Source organism: Carassius gibelio, chromosome B15, assembly GCF_023724105.1.
Source record: "Carassius gibelio isolate Cgi1373 ecotype wild population from Czech Republic chromosome B15, carGib1.2-hapl.c, whole genome shotgun sequence".
Taxonomy (NCBI): Eukaryota; Metazoa; Chordata; class Actinopteri; order Cypriniformes; family Cyprinidae; genus Carassius; species Carassius gibelio.
The window spans coordinates 28,342,648-28,362,494 of record NC_068410.1 but is presented as its reverse complement, the minus strand read 5'-3'; the positions used below and the strand labels follow the sequence as shown (position 1 = coordinate 28,362,494).

The window sequence follows — 19,847 nt, the reverse complement described above, 5'->3', positions numbered from 1 at the left end:
GTGCCATCCCAAAGATGCACAAAATCGCTTTCACAGACTTATAATTAAATGTTATCTCCTGGTGGAATGACCTCAATCCGAGTCCTGAGCAATCTTCAAGAAAAGCTAAAAAAAAAAAAATCTGTTCCATCTTTATTTGATCCTTTAATTTTAGCACTAATTATATTCCTAAAAAAGGACCGATAATAATAAATAAAATAATTCGTTATAACCGCTGTGGTCAACGAAAACACCTTGGTTGGAAAGTTAAGCGTCGATGCTGTTTCTATTTCTCTCTATCTATCTCTCTCTCTCTCTTTCTCTCTCTCTCTTTCAGTTTAGTACCATTTTGTAACAACATAATTAAACAAACATAACTATGTGCGTATGTGTATGAACAAGCAATACAATGAAGCTAGAAGCCATTCGGTCAAAACAGAGATGGTTTTCATAACATCCAAACTCCGTGAAAGTTTGTTTACTAGTTTTTAAAGGACAAAAAACGCTGCTTGTTTCGCTTTCAAACGCGCGCCTGTTATTGGCTCTCGGCACTTGTCAATCATGTAATTGGGCGGAGTCAGGTGACATATGATAGTGAGTTCCAGTAAGCGCACTTACAGTTTTGGTATACAGACATTGAACAAGCTACAGCAACAGGACTATCGCATAATACTGGACTAGACTGGATTACTAAACTTTAAAACAACACAAATCTGATGCCGCTCTAGCCACGTTTTGACGCTTCCAATGTAACCAAGTCAGTTTAAAGTAACTGCATTTTCTTTCCGTTTGTTCTTTCGCGTTTCGCGTCATATTTTATTTTGACTGTCATATGTGACATTTTAAGACACAAACAGTATTGCTGGTACCATGGCTGAAGCAGCCCAAAACCAGATGGTCGACATCGACCCGGACTTCGAGCCGCTCTCCAGACCCCGCTCCTGTACTTGGCCGCTGCCGCGTCCGGAGTTCCCCAACCCCGCCGCCGCCGACTCCAACACATCGTCCCCGGCTCCGTCCGTCAAGCAGGAGCCCTCCAGCAACACGGACTTTATCAACAACCTCAGTTTGCTGGAAGAGAATGAGGACTACCCTGATCAGAAGCCCCTCATGCTGTGCGGCGATTTTCAGTGCCAGGAGAACTGCATCCACCAGCAACAAATCCCGAGCCACCAGCAACAGGTGCCTGTGCTCTCCTCTCCGGTGGCAGCCGCCGCCGCAGCCGCGGCAGCCGCTCAGCGCAAGAGCAGCTCGTCCAGACGCAACGCCTGGGGAAATATGTCATACGCGGACCTGATTACCAAAGCCATCGAGAGCACCCCCGAAAAACGGCTCACCTTGTCTCAGATCTACGACTGGATGGTGAAAAGCGTCCCTTACTTTAAGGACAAAGGGGATAGTAACAGCTCCGCTGGTTGGAAGGTATGTTTTCAGTTTTGTTCTGTACTCGTGCGTCAGTCGGTTGCACCTCGTGTTTTTTGGGGTTTTTCGCCAAACAGTTCAACTTCTATAAACGCGTCTTGGTTACCATGGTTCCCCCTCAGATGCGCTCCCATCCAGCTGTTATGAAAACAAAAACATATGAACGCCCCCTCGTCATGCGAACTTTTGGGTTTTGCTTAGTTGGTATAGATTCTTGTTGTCCCGCGTGACCCAATTACTTAGTTTAGGGGCTGATTATTATGCATCCTTCACTTATTGTTTTAGGATTGTCATGGGATTGTCAATAGTCTGCATTCATTGTCGTGTAGGACCGATGATTGCCTCTCGTTACACGCAGGCCATGGGAAGGTGGTGCACTGCAGTCAATAGTTCAAGTGCTGACCCATGTCACATGACAGTTCCCGAGTAACAAGTGTTTTATAGGTGCCTGCTGACAGCAAAGATTTATAGGACCTTTCCACATTTCAAGGTGGAACTTGTTGGAGTTGAAGTTAGGACAAGACAAAAACCTGGAAAACCAGACCATTATGGGGTAAAAGACAGTTTGTCTATTGTCAATAATGAAGTGAAGCCTGAAGCACAGCTCAGACAGATATCACTTTTATACCAAGCGCACAGTGAATTCATATGACTAGCATATGACACTGTATTTCACCTGCAACATTTGCATAACAATGGTAAATGTGACCACAGCTTGAGGTCAAGACTAAAACAAGAAACCCTAAACCAATACAAGACCTTCAAGGCCCAGATGCAGACTTAGACTAGCACTGAGAAAAGGCTGCATTCATCCAACAAACCTCATGAAAATTCATAACATTTTAGCTATTTTTGGCAAATTGATGGCTATTATTAATTTTATGAAACCTCAGTAGTACTTTTTCATACAATCTGCCCACTTATGGTTAAATTCAGGTTTCTTTTTTTTTTTTACTACATTTTCTTACAAATCACATTGTACAAATTCATACAAAATCATCACCTCATAACTAAAATAGTTATTTTTTCAATGGACCCGGATGAATTTATCGCATCCTCCCTAATCAAAAGAATCAGGTTTTCACCTTATTTTCATTTTTCCAAAAAGAGAAATTCCGTTATAGGAAACAAATGTTATACTAATTGATTTAATTAACTGAATAAGCATAATAATAATCATATTAAAAAATAAAAAAAAACGTTTATATGGGTTAAATAAAGTTTTGAGGTCATGAAAGACACCACACAGACTAGAGGTTGAGGTTTTTTGTGTATTCAAAGAAGAGTTCAACATAAGTGTGACCCAGATCCATAAGACTGAGCTTTGGTCATGTTTATGTGTCATGAAGATCAAGACGTCAAACACTAGCACAAGATAAAGCAGTTCTGGTGACACGCCGTCTTACGTTGTTGTACCACCGGTATGCCTGAACCACCCTGGCAACCGGAGAAACAGGAAAACAGTGATTTTATATCCATGGAAACCTCACTAAGTGGATCTAAAGTTGTGTTGTTAGGTGTAGTGCATCATCACACCACACGCTATTAATATCCGCGGGATTAACTGTCAATACCCTTCTGATGTTTGCCAAGTATGCAAGCATGGCAGTTTACACATGTAAGGAAAGATCCGCTCCACCCTCTGATTTATTGTGTGTCTGTGTGCCAGCATTCCACAATTGTTATGCTTTTGTGCGTCCGTTGGAGAGCCGTATACGAACTGATGACTGAATGCATTTGGAAACGGGTGCATTTAACCTCTCTTACCTCTGATGACACATAATTCTTAGTAGCACGGGCAGCTCTCAGCGCCTTTCCCACTCTTATCGGAAGCACATCTGATAAACCCAATGTCAAATCATGTGTGTGTTTGTTTTGTGGTAGTAAAACTGATATGATCTGTGCTGTGATTGGTTGCTCAGTACGTGTGACTCATAATAGGGCAATGTTTTTGAGAACCACAGGAAATTTCCCGCAGGAACTGTTCAATTTTATTCTGATCTCATAAACAATGTGGCGCTGGTAATGATCAGTTAAAGGGTCCCTCGGGGGCACAGCTTCTGTCACTCCAAACCAATATGCTGAAAGGAAGGAGAGGCTAAGTTTGAAAATCATCAGTCTTTAATTGTTTTAACAACCAGACAAATATATAATTTAATTGCTTTGTTTGCAAAAGGCTATTATGTATATACGATATTATTATTATTATTACTATTATTGTTATTATTGTCAGTCGTAATAGTATAATCTTTAAAAAAAATTAATAAATTATTATATTATAAAATATCTAAATGAAAATTTTTACATATAATAATAATAATACATTGACAATAAGACTTAATTTTTTTCATTAAATAAGAGACTGCATGGTTGATTTGTCGTATTGCATGACTGTGAAATCAAAAATATTTATTAACATTTGTGGACAACTTTCTCTTTTACATCCATATGAATTTTTTATCCAAAATTTTGATGAAGAATGTAACTTGTAACTTAAACTGTAAGCTGTAACATGTTGGCAGGCATCTTTCTCCAGGCAGTCAGTTCTCTTGGGGAAGACACTTTTTGCCAGCTTTGTTTTCTCCAGAGAGCTGGTAGTCAGACAGAGAAAAAAGCAAGGATGAGAGGGGGAGAAATCTATCAGCGCTGCTCCTAGCACGCTCTGATCGTGACAAGAGAATTGAATCTTTGACAGCCCAAACACCTTCAACCTACACAAATCAACCTTCAGTGCTGAATCATCTGGATAAATTGTCAGTTTGTGAAGCAGAGAAGAGCTCTGTATTGCTGCAGTCTGGGCTTCAGTCCAGGCAGGGGATAAAGTAACTCTTTTTGACAAAGTAACACACAGTTTAATGTCACACCTTCAAAGGGTGAATTCTTGAAGCCAGGTTACCGTACACATTTTATCCCGTTCCCACAATCCACTGAAAACTAGTGTCAGTTACGCTAGCACACTGATGCATTTTTGTAACAAGATGTCCACGAACTGTGAAATTTACATTCTAACAGATGTGCTAAAAGACTAACTGCGCATTAGTTGAATGGTGACGTTGGTTGTTTAGTGAAGGGAAACAGAAAACCGTTCAAAGGAAAAGTGAATACCAGATGCTAAATGCACATTCCTCAGTGATCAGTTGAGATAAAGCTTACATTTACTGACTCTTTAGCTTCGGTTAAATCAATGTTTTGAATTTAACATTTAACATTGATTGACATTTGATTTAATATTGTTTTTCTGGTTGGATACTAGCTATAATATACTTTAATTTAATATATAATAATAAAAAAAACATATTTATTCAGATGATTATTTTATGATAAAAAGGAAGCATGACAGGTAGCTTATAAATATATGTGTGTTATAATATGATCTTTATTTTTCATTTTATATATATATATATATATACACACACACACACACACACACACACACACACACACACACACACACACACACACACACATATATATATATATATATATATATATATATATATACTGAATAAATAAAATCTAAATAATATACAACATATATATATATATATATATATATATATATATATATATATATATATATATATATATAACAATAAGAATACATTATTTGTTTTTAAATAATAAAAAGAATGTATACAATATTTGTCATATGAATATGAATACATTCAATTTGTTAAATAATAATAAATATAATTAAATAAAATATTTGTCATCATATATACTTTTAAGAATTCTGGTTGTAATAACTGTTGTGATATCTACAGAGAACATTGTCGCATTTAGACGTATTGTTTAGAGAATTTTCCTTCTAGATTTTAGTGAATGGCAAATTACTAATAGGAAATGGAACCTGGTGAGTCAGCCATCTCTGAGCAACTTGACATGATATCTCATCTCTTCTCCGCAGAGAACGTCCATAGCACGTCATTTACCATCAAGGGACATTTGTTGAACACATTTCAACAGATTTTGAACCAGGTTATTGTTGTTTTATTTATTTATTTCATCTTTTTTACTCATCTGTTATGGATTACCATACACATAATCACTAATCCACAGGTTCAGTCTAGTTTGAGTTTACTCAAGCTATGACAAAGCATATGAGTCTGATGCTTTCTCCAGAGTGGCTCTTGTTTTGTGCCGTGAGAGTATAACTGTCTGAAGAGTGGTAAACTTTAGTTGCACTAACATGTGTTGGTTTCGAAAGTTAACACATGATATGAGGTCTCTGAGTGTTTCTAAACAAACATGCTCAGACGGTTCGGTTTGATCTGTTCTGTGTTGTTCCTGCTCTTGCTATATCTATGAAACATACGTCACTCTCGCAGTGTAAATGTTTGATGCAGGTCTCTGTCGCCAATCACTTGAGCGCTCTTTGATGTCCGCAATCGATTTCCTGTCCTGTGGTACGTCACACTTTGCCCCTGTGATAACCCATCCTCCAATCAACTGACACTTTTTGAAAACCGTTTTCAAAACATAGACCTCAGTTCAGGTACATTCACTTCAGCCATCTAGGAAAACAGTTTGGATTAGAACAGAGCACTCAGATCACTAGGATCAAGTAATACCAAGGGTTCACACAAAACAAGGGGAGTCCGCCTTTAGTTACTATGCCGCCCGTAGTTGGAATCAGCTTCCAGAAGAGATCAAATGTGCTAAAACACTAGTCACATTTAAATCTAGACTCAAAACGCATCTTTTTAGCTGTGCATTTATTGAATGAGCACTGTGCAATGTCCGAACTGATTGCACTATATTCTCACTGTTTTATTTTATTTTATTTTATTTTATGTAAAATCATTTTCTAACTGTTTTTAAATGTTTTAATCATTTTAAAAGTTTTAAAATTGCTTGTTTTATTTTTGTTCATTATTATTTTACTTTCTTTTATGTAAAGCACTTTGAATTACCATTGTGTAAGAAATGTGCTTATATAGTAATAAATAATAAACTTGCCTTGCCTTGCCTAGAAATATGTACAAGGTATTTTGTGGATGTCATGTCATGATAAGATTGGAATATGAATGTAATGCAGTTATTATATAAAAGTAACCATAATATAATAATAATAATACTTTATTAATTAATTAATATACATTTTATAATATTATATTTAGAATTTAAATATATTGAAGGTTAAAAACTATTTCTAAACAAAAATGTGCATTGTATATTAAAACAATGTTTATTTAATAATCAATTAATATTTAGTGCATAAAGACATAAATGAGTCATAAATAAATATTTACATTGCACATTATGCAATCACTTAAATATTGAATATTTATTTATTAATCCCATTTTAAAGATACTTTTTTCATTGAGGACACTAGTTGGGTTCTGAAAAACTGCTCCCTGTGATGCTCACATTGTGTTCTGCTCTATTACTGCGAGAAAGAGCAATTAATTCCTTGAAGAGCTGAGAACATTAGATGTAATATCATTCCAAGAACCACATATTTTGGCTGAAGGAAATCTGTGTTTTGCTTGTGAAGCTCCTGCTGGGACAGTGCAGTCAGCCCTTGTACTTTAGTATGAAGGATACTTGCATTCATCCAAAAGCCCTGACCTCCCCTCAGTTCTCACCCCTTCCCTCGTCTCGCATCCTGGCAACAGCCTCTCTTCCGGCTGTCGCTTGTGCTTACGCATGGGTCACTACACTTAATCAAATATGACTCTGCATAAACTGGGTCTATGGCTGTTATTTTTTAACCGTGAAAGCTGGGCTAGGCCAAAGCGACGGAGAGAGTGCTCCTCAGTCAACCACTCAGGCTCTGGCTCCTTAACACGCGCTTTCGCCTGAGTTCAGATAAGGCGACACTCATTAAAGATTGCATAATGAAACGTTTACTGGAATCCGAGAGCTTCAGGCCAAAGTCTGGTGCCACTTGTTAGTCAGTGGAACTCCTTTAGTGGAGAGTGAGCGAGACAGGGTGGCTCTGCCTCTCTTGTGCACTAATGTGACCTGCATTTCTAAATGTAGAACCAAAAAAACTCACATAAAAGGGCCGGTGGACATGTAATTTCAGAGCACATTCCATCCCAGGCCTTTAGTCTTGCAATAAACCTCTTTTAACCTTTCTCTTCCTCCTGTCAGCTTGAAGTATATCACAATCCTTTCTTTTAGACTACACCTTGTTATGGTGAATGTGTTATGTTTTGTGCTGAATCACTATTCCTGGCATACGTGTGTGTGAAGGTGTTGTGTATGAAATACCAGTGTCATATGGTTGTGCTTTTTGAAGGAACGTTTAGTTTGAAAGGCTTGTTTGGTTTACTTCAGACTCTTTAAATCAGGGATATCCAATAACGCGGGGTCAATGTTCTTCAAAGTTTAACTCCATCCTGCCCCAACACAGGTTTGAAACAATGTGAGGGAATAAATAGAAATAAAAAGGAATAAAACATCCAATCTTGCTTTGAGGAAGATGTCCTATAGAATTTAGGGCCAACTTTCTTTTAGTTTCTAGTAATCCTGAAGAATTGTTTAATTAGGATTTTGAACTATACTCTTCTGGATAGTGGATTGGATACCCCTGCACACACACACACACACACACACACACACAAAGGAAATAAAAAAAAAAAAATAGACTTGGCTTGGCACATATTATTAGCATAGAAATCGAGATAACCATCCTAATCCTAAATTTTTTCAATATATTCTTTACCTTTTTGACCTCAGAAAGTGCAGCAGAACCAGAGTCAAGAAGCAGAGAGTTATGTTGCGTCCTTCTCCAGACTAAACACACCACTGACAGAGAAAAAAAGTTAACAAGAGCAATGTTTGATATTTTTCAAGTACCGTGGGATCCAAGGGACACACTTTCAAGCATTGAAAATATGTACCGCCGATTTCTGCTCTCCCGCAAGTGTTTGGCAGTAGAGTGTCCAAGGAAATCAGACTCAAGCAATTCATTTGTCATTGCAGTATTTGTTCTGAATGGCTACATAATTTCCAAAGGGAGAGACCTTTGCGGGAAATTGTCCGATCCTGAACTGGGCTCAGAGTTTACCAACGGTTGTTCTTATTTTGTTTATCAACAATGAGCTTAGGTAAGGAGTGTATTTTGAGCCGCGTTACATAGCGATCCGAGGTCCCTCACCTATTATGTAAGAGTGCACTGTGGTAAAACCTTCCAAGTAGGACAGTTCCGGCAAGTCCGCAGCAGACCTTAAAAACCATCTGCTGCATTTAAACTGCGGATGAGGTGAAGGGGTGGGGGGCGTATTTTGGGGCTCGACAGAGCCAACGGGGGGTTAGCATGCCTCTCCCCACACCCTCCTGTGCCGATCTGCCTGTCTGGGCAGGGTGACAGGGTGGTGTAACCGGTCTCGCTGTGGTCAGAACATGCTGATATCTCGACGGACCGCTGGCCGCAGCCCAGGGACAGAACATCACATCCTCATGATTCAGTTTAACAGGGTTGGGGATTGAATGAGGGAAAAGGCCACAGAGCTGTATATTGGCAGGATTGCTGTTTGGGTTGCAACATGCTCCCCCAACCCCATAAGATATAAATACAAGGAGAAAGATGGCAAATATTTGGACATACATGTCGGACAGTTTCACCACTGATTATATGTTTCAGCAGTGATGTAGATGTTTGGAGCCTTGGGCTATTATAAGGTGAACAGATTTGTGAAATGAAAACTGGGGGTATTTCTAGTCTAGCGGTCAACATATATTTCTGATTTCCAATGTTATTATCTATGAATTGAAAGGTAAAAAAAGATTGTCTGACTCGGCTGTTACCACAAAAATAAGTTAAGATTTCCCAGTCAGTATTTAGGTACCAACTGCTCTTTTCTAAAGGGTTACAAAATGGTTGCTTGACTTCAAACACGTAATATTAACCCTTCAGGTCAGAGATATTCTGGAAATTTGGCACAGCAAAATCCAACTGAAGGAATTTGCACCAACTGGTTTGTTTTTCCTTCTCTTTGCAAGATTTAAGATCCCATCTGATGCTAAGGGTAGACATACTGGACCATTTAAAACCAAATAGTCATGGGGAGTGAGTCAGAGTGAGTCACAAAGTTGTTTGGTATGATGGCGGTAGGTGAACACGGCACCAGTGTAAGAAACTCATCTACTCTAATCTTCACTGTAAATCAGCGCTCTCATTAAAGAGTTCATCATGTGATGGAAAACAAGATTATCCTCGAGTTAGAAACAACATTCATAATGTTAGGCTTCCTCCCCAGTTCACCTGTGTCATTTATTGAAAATGTAATTCAAAAACCATATTCATTCAGTAATGCTGTGTGTTAGCCTTGTGAAAGGCAGAGCAGTTTTGACTTTGTTTGGAACTATTTTCGTCAGTGACATTGAGCAAAAACTGGTAATACTGACAATACAGTGTCCAAAATGATAAACAATATTAACTTACCGATTTTATACAATAGTTCAATAAACAAACAAGATCACATTTGTAATCATACAGATATTCAAGAAAAAAAAATGAATTTGCCATTTGCACTCTTGCATATATTATTATATAAGTTTGGATTGGAATCTAATATTGGCCACATTTAAAAAATAATGTCAACAGCCATACAAAAAAATTTACCCGAGCAATAAATCGCAATTGAGCACTAATGCTTGCAGTGATTACTTAACCTAAGATGACATACAGGTCCGAGCTGGAGCAAGTTGCAATAAACGCATAATTTTTTTTCTTCATAATTAATTGCATCAAATTAATGCATTAAATCGACAGCCATAATTTTTGTTGAAAAACGTATACTTTAACTGACGAAGAGACAATAAAGGCTTTTACACTATTACATAAAAATCCAAATTAAATGCTTTTCCTCCAAAATCCTGAAGAAATTTATTAGTTTCCACACAAAGCAAATTTAGCAGCACAGCTGTTTTAACATTGTTAGTATTAATAAACATGTTATTTCTTAGGTAGCAAATCAGTATATTAGAATGATTTCTGAAGGATCATGTGACACGGAAAACTGGGCACAATCTCTTATCGACCTTGTATACAGTCACTTTTATGTGTATGTAGGTCAGCACAATATTATGGAAATATAATTGGTGTATAGGTGTAGAGAGCCGAGTTGTGATGAAAAGAAAATCGCTTTGTGCACTTTGCCAGCAGAAATTATGTTTGTTATTAGGAAGAAGACTGAGCTGTCACGTCACATTTCCTGTTAAAAAGAAGAGGTTCATATACTGCTGAGTGACAAATGAGGGTCTCCGACCGATAAGAGCGATGGACAGGACCACCCAGACTGATCACAGGGCCCACCACTCAGCAAGCTACACTTTGCTCGTTTTTGAGTAATTTTCGTGCATGCAAGTGAAAGAAAGAGAGAAATATGCGCCTTCATGCCAGAATTTGTGTGCAAGTTTATTGTAGCCATCACTTTTATGAGCCCGCCGGCTGCTGAGGCCCCAGACCACAGGCATTACCCTCTCCACTGTTGTGCAACTCTTGCCCTAAAGCGATTATACGTGGTGCCTGTCAGACTGGCCCACTATTATGACACATAGACACAGAGTGACTGGCCCATGCTCACACAAACACACTCTCACACACATAGACATGCCTTTACACACCACATTCAAACATTGACCCACTTCCGTGTCAAAAGTACTTAATCTTGATTTTGTATCAAGATTAATAGAGAATATGGAGATGTTAACATTATAGTTTTATAAGGCAAACACTGTGGGATTTCATTTGACCTCATTTACATATCTACATTTGGGTATATCAGAATTCAGTCATGAAATGGAATTCATATTTTGGAATGGCATGAAATTTCATAATGAATAAAAAAAAGAGGTCTGTACAATCAATCAAATTGTGATATGGTCAACTGTATGTAAATAGTAAAGTGCAAAAAGACTACTATTTAAATGTGAAGTCTACCCATCAAAATGTGACAGAAATATAGGTTACACTTTATTTTAAGGTGTCCTTGTTACAGTTTAATTATACATTAACTACATGTTCTTACTATATGGTAAGGGTTAGGTTTAGGGTTTGGCTTAGGGTATAATTAATTGTTATTATAATAGTCAATATATTTAACATATGTAACAAGGACAGATTGTTTCCGAAATATATTACTATTGTACAGTAGAATGTACGTAGTAATATAATAATAATCATCGTCATATTTAGCTCTTTGCCAAAAAGAAAAACGGAATTATTACATTTTCATTCATTATCAACAGTTGTTAATGTTGTATGCCTTTATTTGTTTGTCACTAGTTTTGAGAATTATTTTGTAATAAATGATGAAACTAGAAAAATTTTAACATTTATTATTAATTAAACCATTATTAAAATATATCTAAACCATTCAAATGAAATCTAAAAAACAATGGGAAAATATGTGGGATATACATATATATATATATATATATATATATATATATTCATTCATTCATTGGTCCCTAAAAATGTAAGTTTTAGTTTAAATAAGGTTGTTAAACTGTTTAATTATTATTATGTCAATTAATTACACATGCTTTTTGATTAAAATGGAAGCAGGAAATTAAAAAAAAAAATTATAAGAAAAGATTTGGGAAAAAATAAAACTGATTTGGGGAAAAAAAAATCATAGGCCCTACCCTGTGATTGTAACCTGTTTTCACTGGTTCCTTTGAGCTGTATGTGTGTAGCGGCTGTTTTTGTGATAGTGAATTCCTAGGTTGAGGCCGAGTCATTTGGGCAGATTAAACGTGTGCCCACATGTGTGCTCCGTTTTGTTTCAATGAATCATTCATGTTACTGGCCTGCCGACTCACTGAGGCTGAACACAACACAGTAGAGTGAAAAAAACAAGTGGCGGGAGTTTTAAGCCTCTTCGCTCTGTTTTGTTTTGTTTCTGCTTGTTCGCTCCAAGTTGTTGATGTTTTGGTGACCAATATTTCCATGCGTCAGTCTCTTCCTGTCAAAGGCGCTGGGGTTTCTGTGACTCATACAAAACTTGGAGTGAAAAGCTGGATCGACCTCGCTGTGGAATGTGTGTCTGTAGTGTAGATGCTTACATTATAGTGACTGTAATTTGCACAGAATGCCGAATAAAATCCATAAACCTGTTCCAAAATTACAATTCAAAAACAAGTTCAATCTACTTATTGCTAATATGCTAAATATTTATGTACATATATATAAAAAAGTCTGTAATCAATCAAAAGAACATCAAAAACACAAAAGCCTGACACATGTAGTGAAAAAAATATAATTTGATAATATTATATTGTAATATTGTAAACATTTTAAGAATAATAATCATTTTATTATTATTATTATTATTATTATTAATTATTAAACTAATATTCTAGATATTATAATTTATAATATAATTTCAATAGTTATAATTTATCACCAAAGTTATACTGTAAAATAAAATAATAATATATTAATACTATAGTTGATGTAAAATATAATATATAATATAATACAATAGATTATAAAATAGTTATATAAAAATGTAAAGATAAAAAATTATACACTGTATCCACATTAGTCACAATATGACCATCAGTTTAAATTATCTTCTGTTTTGCAAAAAAAGTCAAGGTTATGTGGCAGTGCACTGGTGATGTCATCACTGAAGGTGAGTGCTGACTCTGACGCCATATGTGTGGCCTCTTCCTGTTTCTCCTGTTTCCTCTAAATCACCTCCCAAGCCTTCCTTTCATCTTTCCCTTTTTTAACCTTTCCTCTTCCACATTCCTCATCTCCCACAAGGAACCTTTGGAATGTTACAGCAGTTGAAGTGGAATCTGCATGATAGTGCTTTTGGCTGATGCCTCATGGAAGCCAAGAGGGATTTAATTCAACGTGCAATTAGATCTGGCCTCTGATCCAAACACGTCTACTTGATCTGAACCAGAACTGCTTGTGCTGTTTGTGTTACTACAAATCATTGTATTTAAACACTAAACCTTTTTATTCTCATTTATATAACTCATTAATAATTAACACTTATTTTCCCTGCTGTAATATATATATATATATATATATATATATATATATATATATATATATATATATATATATATATATATATATATATATATATATATATTCATTTTTTTTTTATTTATTATTTTTTTTTTTTTTATTAAGGGTAACTTCACCCCAAAATGAAAATGTTGTCATTAATCACTTACCCCCATGTTATTCCAAACCGTAAAAGCTTTGTTCATCTTTGGAACACAACTTAAGATATTTTGGATGAAAACCGGGAGGCTTGTGACTGTCCCATTAACTGCCAAGTAAATTACACTATCAAGGTCCAGAAAAGTATGATAGACATAATCAGAGTAGTCCATCTGCCCTCAGTGGTTCAACCGTAACGTTATATAGCGTGCGTACACTATTCTGCTATTCTGTGTCAGCAGCGACACAAGGATATGTTTCTACCTGTATTTATGCTTTGATTTGAACGAAAACAATGCATCCATGCAGTGTGGCTGACAGAGAGGAGTGTAAGCTGCTTGTGTCCAGAGAACATTCTCCAAATAACTGGAGCTACAGTGATACGGAGAGACAATGTTTTATGGATTTGGAATGACATGGTCTTTAAGTCTATGTCATTTAAGTATCATTATATGCTATTAGTATATAACAATACTACTTGTATCTACTACTTTATAACAATACTACTAGCTTTTTATTTATTTATTTATTTTTGTTTTTGTTTTAGTGATATCTTTATCTTTATTTGATTTGTAGTTTTATTTTTTTTTAGTACTTCAACATTATTAAAGACAACATTTCTAATATACATTTTTTGTCTAATATAGTTATATTTAATTTAATCGATTTCAATTACAAAATAATTTTGAATAGCTTTAGTTTTAGTTAGTGGTCAGCCTATATCGTCAAAGCCGATATATTGACCAATATTTGGGATTTTTTCATTATCGACATTAGCAATCAGCTTTTCAGAAAAAAAAAAACAGTTGGTAACAATTTACTTAAAGCTTTTATGAATAATACATTTTAAAGGATTATTAAAAGGTTATAATGCATTACATTTATTCATAATGTGCAATTTAATACATTTTCATAAACATTTTCATATTTTCATAAACAATTATAATCAAATTTAAAATGCTATATTATATGCTATATAAAGTGTTATAACAATGAATCAGCTGTGGTTACAGTTTATATGATTATATGATGCATCATAAAGCATTATTAATGCACTAAAACTATTTTTATAATGCATTATATATAAAGGCTTTAAGTAAATTATTACCAAACAGATTTCTCAAGAAGGACGTTCATCTGATAAGCCAGTCTCCTACTACCTTCAGGTTTCAGACTAGAAGTCTTCCTTTTCCCACCTAATGATTTTGTGAAGTATCTCTATCAACATCCCACTGTTTACATCCACTTACGCCACAGGATAACTGGTCCCCCAGTTGAGTCTGGTTTCTCCCAAGGTTGTTTTTTCTTCAAATTTGATAGGTTGGCTTCCTTGGAATAAAATTAATCTTAATAGTATCATTGCTGCATACTGTAGACCTGTCTGTAAATGATTGATTAACCTTAAACTGTTATTGATCTGAACTGACTTGAGCTAAACAATGACACTATTGTCTTTTAGAGTTGTTGCAAAGCAGAATCTAAATTATCTCCATAGATGGGTTTCCTTAATTGATTCTGCTAATTTCTCTGTTTCTTTAACACAATCAGTGTTGTATAAAGTGCTATAGAAATAAATATGATTGCTATTGCAGGCCGAGCAAGAATAGAAGGCGTTGTTGTTGTAATAGTATGCACTTTGTACTGTAATGTTTTCTTACCAATAAATGAGGTAATCTAACAGCGTTGCATTAAACCCTCATCCAACACCATCGCTCATCATGTCATTGGTTAGTCTCTGGTCTGGCTGTGTATGTCCATGTGTTTTGGAGGAGGCTTGGCTATGGGAATTTGGAGGGAGGGTGGAATCTTAGGCTTTAAAAATTAGATTGCTATTGCTAGCCTTTCTGAAAATTGCCTACCCTATCTTTATACAAAGAAAGTAAAATACAAAAGAAAAAATCTGTTGTAGTATTTGCTGAAAAATGTGGGTGACCAAAGTTTCTGGTCCCCGTTTATTTCCATAGTATTTTTCTTTTTCATACTAATTCAGTGTGGACCAGCAACTGTTTGGGTACCCACTTTCTTCAAAATATATATATATTTTTTTTCCATACGCTTCATAAACAGAATATAACTTTTTAATTAGTTTGATTTCAGGATAAAATACAACCCAAACAAGTCTGTGACATTTACAGGGCTTTTTTTGTGTTAATACACCTATGAATATTTCACTTACTTTTACTTTTTTCATAAAAAAAGTAATAATAAACGAAGAATTGCTACGGAGCCCCACACATGACATGCAGGAAAAAATATTAAGCTAAATCATCTGCACAATTTACTAATTCGTTCCCTAAATGTAAATGTAAAAAGTGCACACGATTACTATTGCGTTTCCTCAATTTACTATTTTGTACACTCGATTTATACATTGTGCAACTTGATTTCCTAATTTGTTCACTCAATTTGCTTAATCGTGCGCATGATTTAGCAAATCGCGGGAATGCAATGGTAAATCTAGGGAACGAATTAGTAAATCGTGCACATGATTTAGCCTAATATTTTTTCCTGCATGGCATGTGTGGGGCTCCGTAAATTGCACTTGCTAAACTTGCAAATAGATTGTCTGTAATCAAATTAACCTGTCTCCTTCATTTGACCACTTCCTGGTGTTTAAATGAAGCACTCTCTTCAAGTACGCTTTCTCTGCCCTCATTTCCACTTTGCTAAATATTTCGAATTCTTTCACCATAAAGTGCGTCATGACATTCATATATAACTGTCAGTTAGGATGTGGCCTGTAAACTCCACGCATACAAAAGGCATCTGGTATGAGTTCACAAAGCAGACGGACATATTCAATGCAAACCAAGCATTGAGTAATTAGGTAGAGTCTTTTTACCCTCTTACACATATAATGGCATGACAGACTTAAGCAACTCATCATTAGTCATTTATTTGCGCAACAACACATTCATTCTACCTATTATCATCATCTTTCTATTGTATAGTGCTGACTTACTTTATATCTCACCTCTAAAGAGACCTACATTGTTGGCATTTATTTATTTATTAATTTTAATTGAAATTAAAGATGATGGCAGTGTGAAAATGCAGCATTCGCCTCATATTTGTTGCATGAGTGGAATATCTAATAGAGCTCACAGTTAGAAATGTGCTTCATCTAAAACCCTGCAGGCCAACCACTCACTTGTATGACCTCAAATGAAGTTTAAGAATAGTTAACTTGCATTTAAAGTGAACGCATGTCAGAGATCATCACTCTTGATACCGTTAGCATTCGGCATGATCATAGTATGCAATTTCAGCAAGAATGAGCAGTGCTGCCAAAACAACCCTAAAGTGTCATATTTGGTGAATTAGCTGAACAGTTATTAACACGCTCATTCTAAACTGTAATAACCTTTCAGTCCAACCACCCACGGTTCAAGGTTGCGTGACTGTTAGCATCTACGGCACTCAAATAAGTTCTCTTGCGGCCTGGCTGCAATAACACCCTAGAGGCAGACATCTGTCAAGCTACACTCGTACACTGTACCATTAGCCTTGCTGTAGCTAACCCCTCGGACCCACCTATGGAACCCCACCTCACCACAAAGACATGAAGTAATGTGTCGTGACCACACAGAGTCTTTATCCGAGCACAGAAAAAGACACTTTCTCCAGAGCACACTCTAAAATGTCTCCCTTCATGACCGCCACAAACATGGCTTTGTCCATGCACAGTGCCATTCTGTGCCACCATTGCCTATATGGATACTAATACGATATGTGCAGCCCAGAGGATGCAATTAAACATAATCTAAAGTCACTTAAGTTGTTTTAAAGTTTGTTAATTGTGTAATTTGGGTGTAGAAGCAAGCAATACACATGGCAGTGTTAAGGCAGTGTTTTATTTTCTGTCAATGTCACTTCATCAATGCATGCAATACTATGAATTAATATGTTGCATGCACATCATCTCATAGAAGGATTTTATTTCAAACACGTTATGAAGTTGAGTTTGGAATAAAAGCATGATATTAAATTTTGTCATTTTGGGTCATAAATACTTCTCATGTTTGGAAAGATGTTTGACGTGTGTTGGTTTTTCAAATGTATAAGCGACTCACACTCACAATTTACTACTGATCTATGCTTCACTGACAGGCTGCACATAACAGCCAACGCGAATTCATTATCACACTAAACCAAATGATTCACTTGTGATTTTGATTTGAGCTTGATTCATTTGTACAGCCCTACTTGTAGCATGGTGTAGTTACAAGTAGGATAAATGTAAGATAATGTACATTTATTATAATCAAGAAATTGTAAAAAAAAAAAAAAAAAACTTACGCATAAATTGAATTAACCAATTATTTTTGTATACTAGCATTTAATACTGTTTCTGTAATTTTGAAGGGGTAGTTCACCCTAAAAAAATAAATCTCACCCCATGTCATAACAAACCCATAAGGGCTCTCCTGTAGCCAGACAAATGATAATGGTGTGGTATAATTGGTGATTGATATCATTCATAATATTACTTTCAGTTCTTTCTGCTAGAAAACTGGGATACAGCATATGAGAGGAGTTGAAGCTGGCCCTAGAGGTCTGTGCAGAAGACGTCTGGTTCTCACAGTCTTCGCTAAGTAGTTGTAAAGTATGAAGCACAGTGACTTGATTTCTCAGTCTTTCCATTTTAAAATGAGAAAAAATTACAAGGGCAAGTTGGTGCAGGGCTTTCACTGCAGAATCGCTACAGCAAACCGCCAACTAAAAGGTCACGTTGATGCACTTCCTGCCAACAAGGAAGCATCCACAACCTGCAAAATGTGTGAGAAAATAAGTGTGAGAGGTGCTATATCTATTTCCTTCTGAGACCGCCCACCCTGGCTCTGGCAGCTCTCTTGGTTTGATTCATCACCTCCATTTGCTGACGTAGACCTGATTCACCAGGTTGCCTAGCTTGCTTGACACCCTGTGTCCAAAATCACACTTTTCCACCAGTTAACTGCAAACATAAATAAATATATGAAGAGATTGTTTACAAAAACAACAGAACTTTTTTTATGATCAAAAATCATGTCATTTTTTAAAATCCTGCATTCCAATTAAAATCAAACTGCAGTTGAGTTAAATTCTTAGTTTAACTTATACAGAATTTCTTCCTTTCATAAAGAGGTTGTGTTGTTTGTATGCTCCTAAGAAAGGTCACTTAGATTAGCGATTTAATCTTCTCCATTGACATTAAGGAGACCAAAACAGAACCTGTATTTATAACATTAGCGTGTTTTCTGATGGAACAGCTGTACAATTGCTCAAAGGAAATGACTTTCAGAATGAGGCTCTTAAAATATGGTGTGTTTTACAGTCATGGAAGTTCATTGTTAGCAATGCTGTTTTTATCTCAATGTATGCCTTTGGTAATCATTGTCGTTTGTTAGAATTACCCTGTGGTTATTTCCTCCCTTTCTCCCGTCGTTTCTGCTATCGAGCGGGTATGTTTTGATAAGGAAGCATTCGTTCTCAAACCCGTCGTCTTCGGGGCAACGTGTGCTACTTGCCCTTGTAAGGTCGACTGTGGCTCCGGTGTTTTTGCGCGGAACCGTGATATTAGCTGGATGCGTATCAGGGCTAGCCAGTACTTCCTGCTCTAATACAATGGAGAGGAAGTCTACTAATAGTGCTATACTCTACAACTTTGCTTTGCTTTTTGAAACCCTGTTAACCTTCCCTCCATCATTTTGTATGCCATGACAGGATCATTGTGGGTATAACATACACCCGTTTGAAACTCATTTGTATACAGTGTGGAGATATGCTTCTCTCTTGGCCAACAACTAACTATTTGATTAGTAAGGCTGATTAGTTTATTAGATTCAACACTTTGTTAGTACTCATTAGAAAATGTATTACAGTTTAAATGTATATTAAATCTTTATATAGCTTTATATAGTTATAATCAGCATGTGCGCAAAACTTCAGATTCCAACCCTGATATATTTGAATATATTTAAACACAAAACACTATTGTATATATTTATACTATACATTTATACTTTATAGCAATTTCTTAGTAGTGTTGTGTGTTTAAATATATTAAAATCTATATTAAAAGTATAATCAAGTACTTTATATGTGCTTTTGTATGTTAGCCAACACATCAAAATCCTTGTTCCAACCCTGATAAAGAATCCAGATATATTTAAGACTCTACCTGCCGTGGCTATTTTGTTTTTGCAAACTATGCTGTAAAACCTAGAGAATTAAGAAGATTTATTGAAAAACAAATTAGTTACTAGTTTGCATAAAACTAAAGGACTGCCTTAGGAAACCACTGTGGTGTATCCTAGTGGG

The 19,847-nt window shown here is 36.0% G+C and overlaps 1 protein-coding gene across 2 annotated transcripts in view; it reads left to right on the top strand.

Annotated features, from left to right (window-relative positions):
* Positions 1-586: 586 nt before the first annotated feature.
* The window catches only part of foxo1a (forkhead box O1 a), a 36,823-nt gene continuing 17,562 nt past the window's right edge, over positions 587-19,847 (top strand). For both annotated transcript variants that reach the window (XM_052575605.1, XM_052575606.1), the window contains exon 1: positions 587-1,401. In XM_052575605.1, coding sequence (XP_052431565.1) covers positions 850-1,401 — 552 coding nt within the window. In that variant the 5' untranslated portion in view covers positions 587-849. The remainder of the gene's footprint in view (positions 1,402-19,847) is intronic.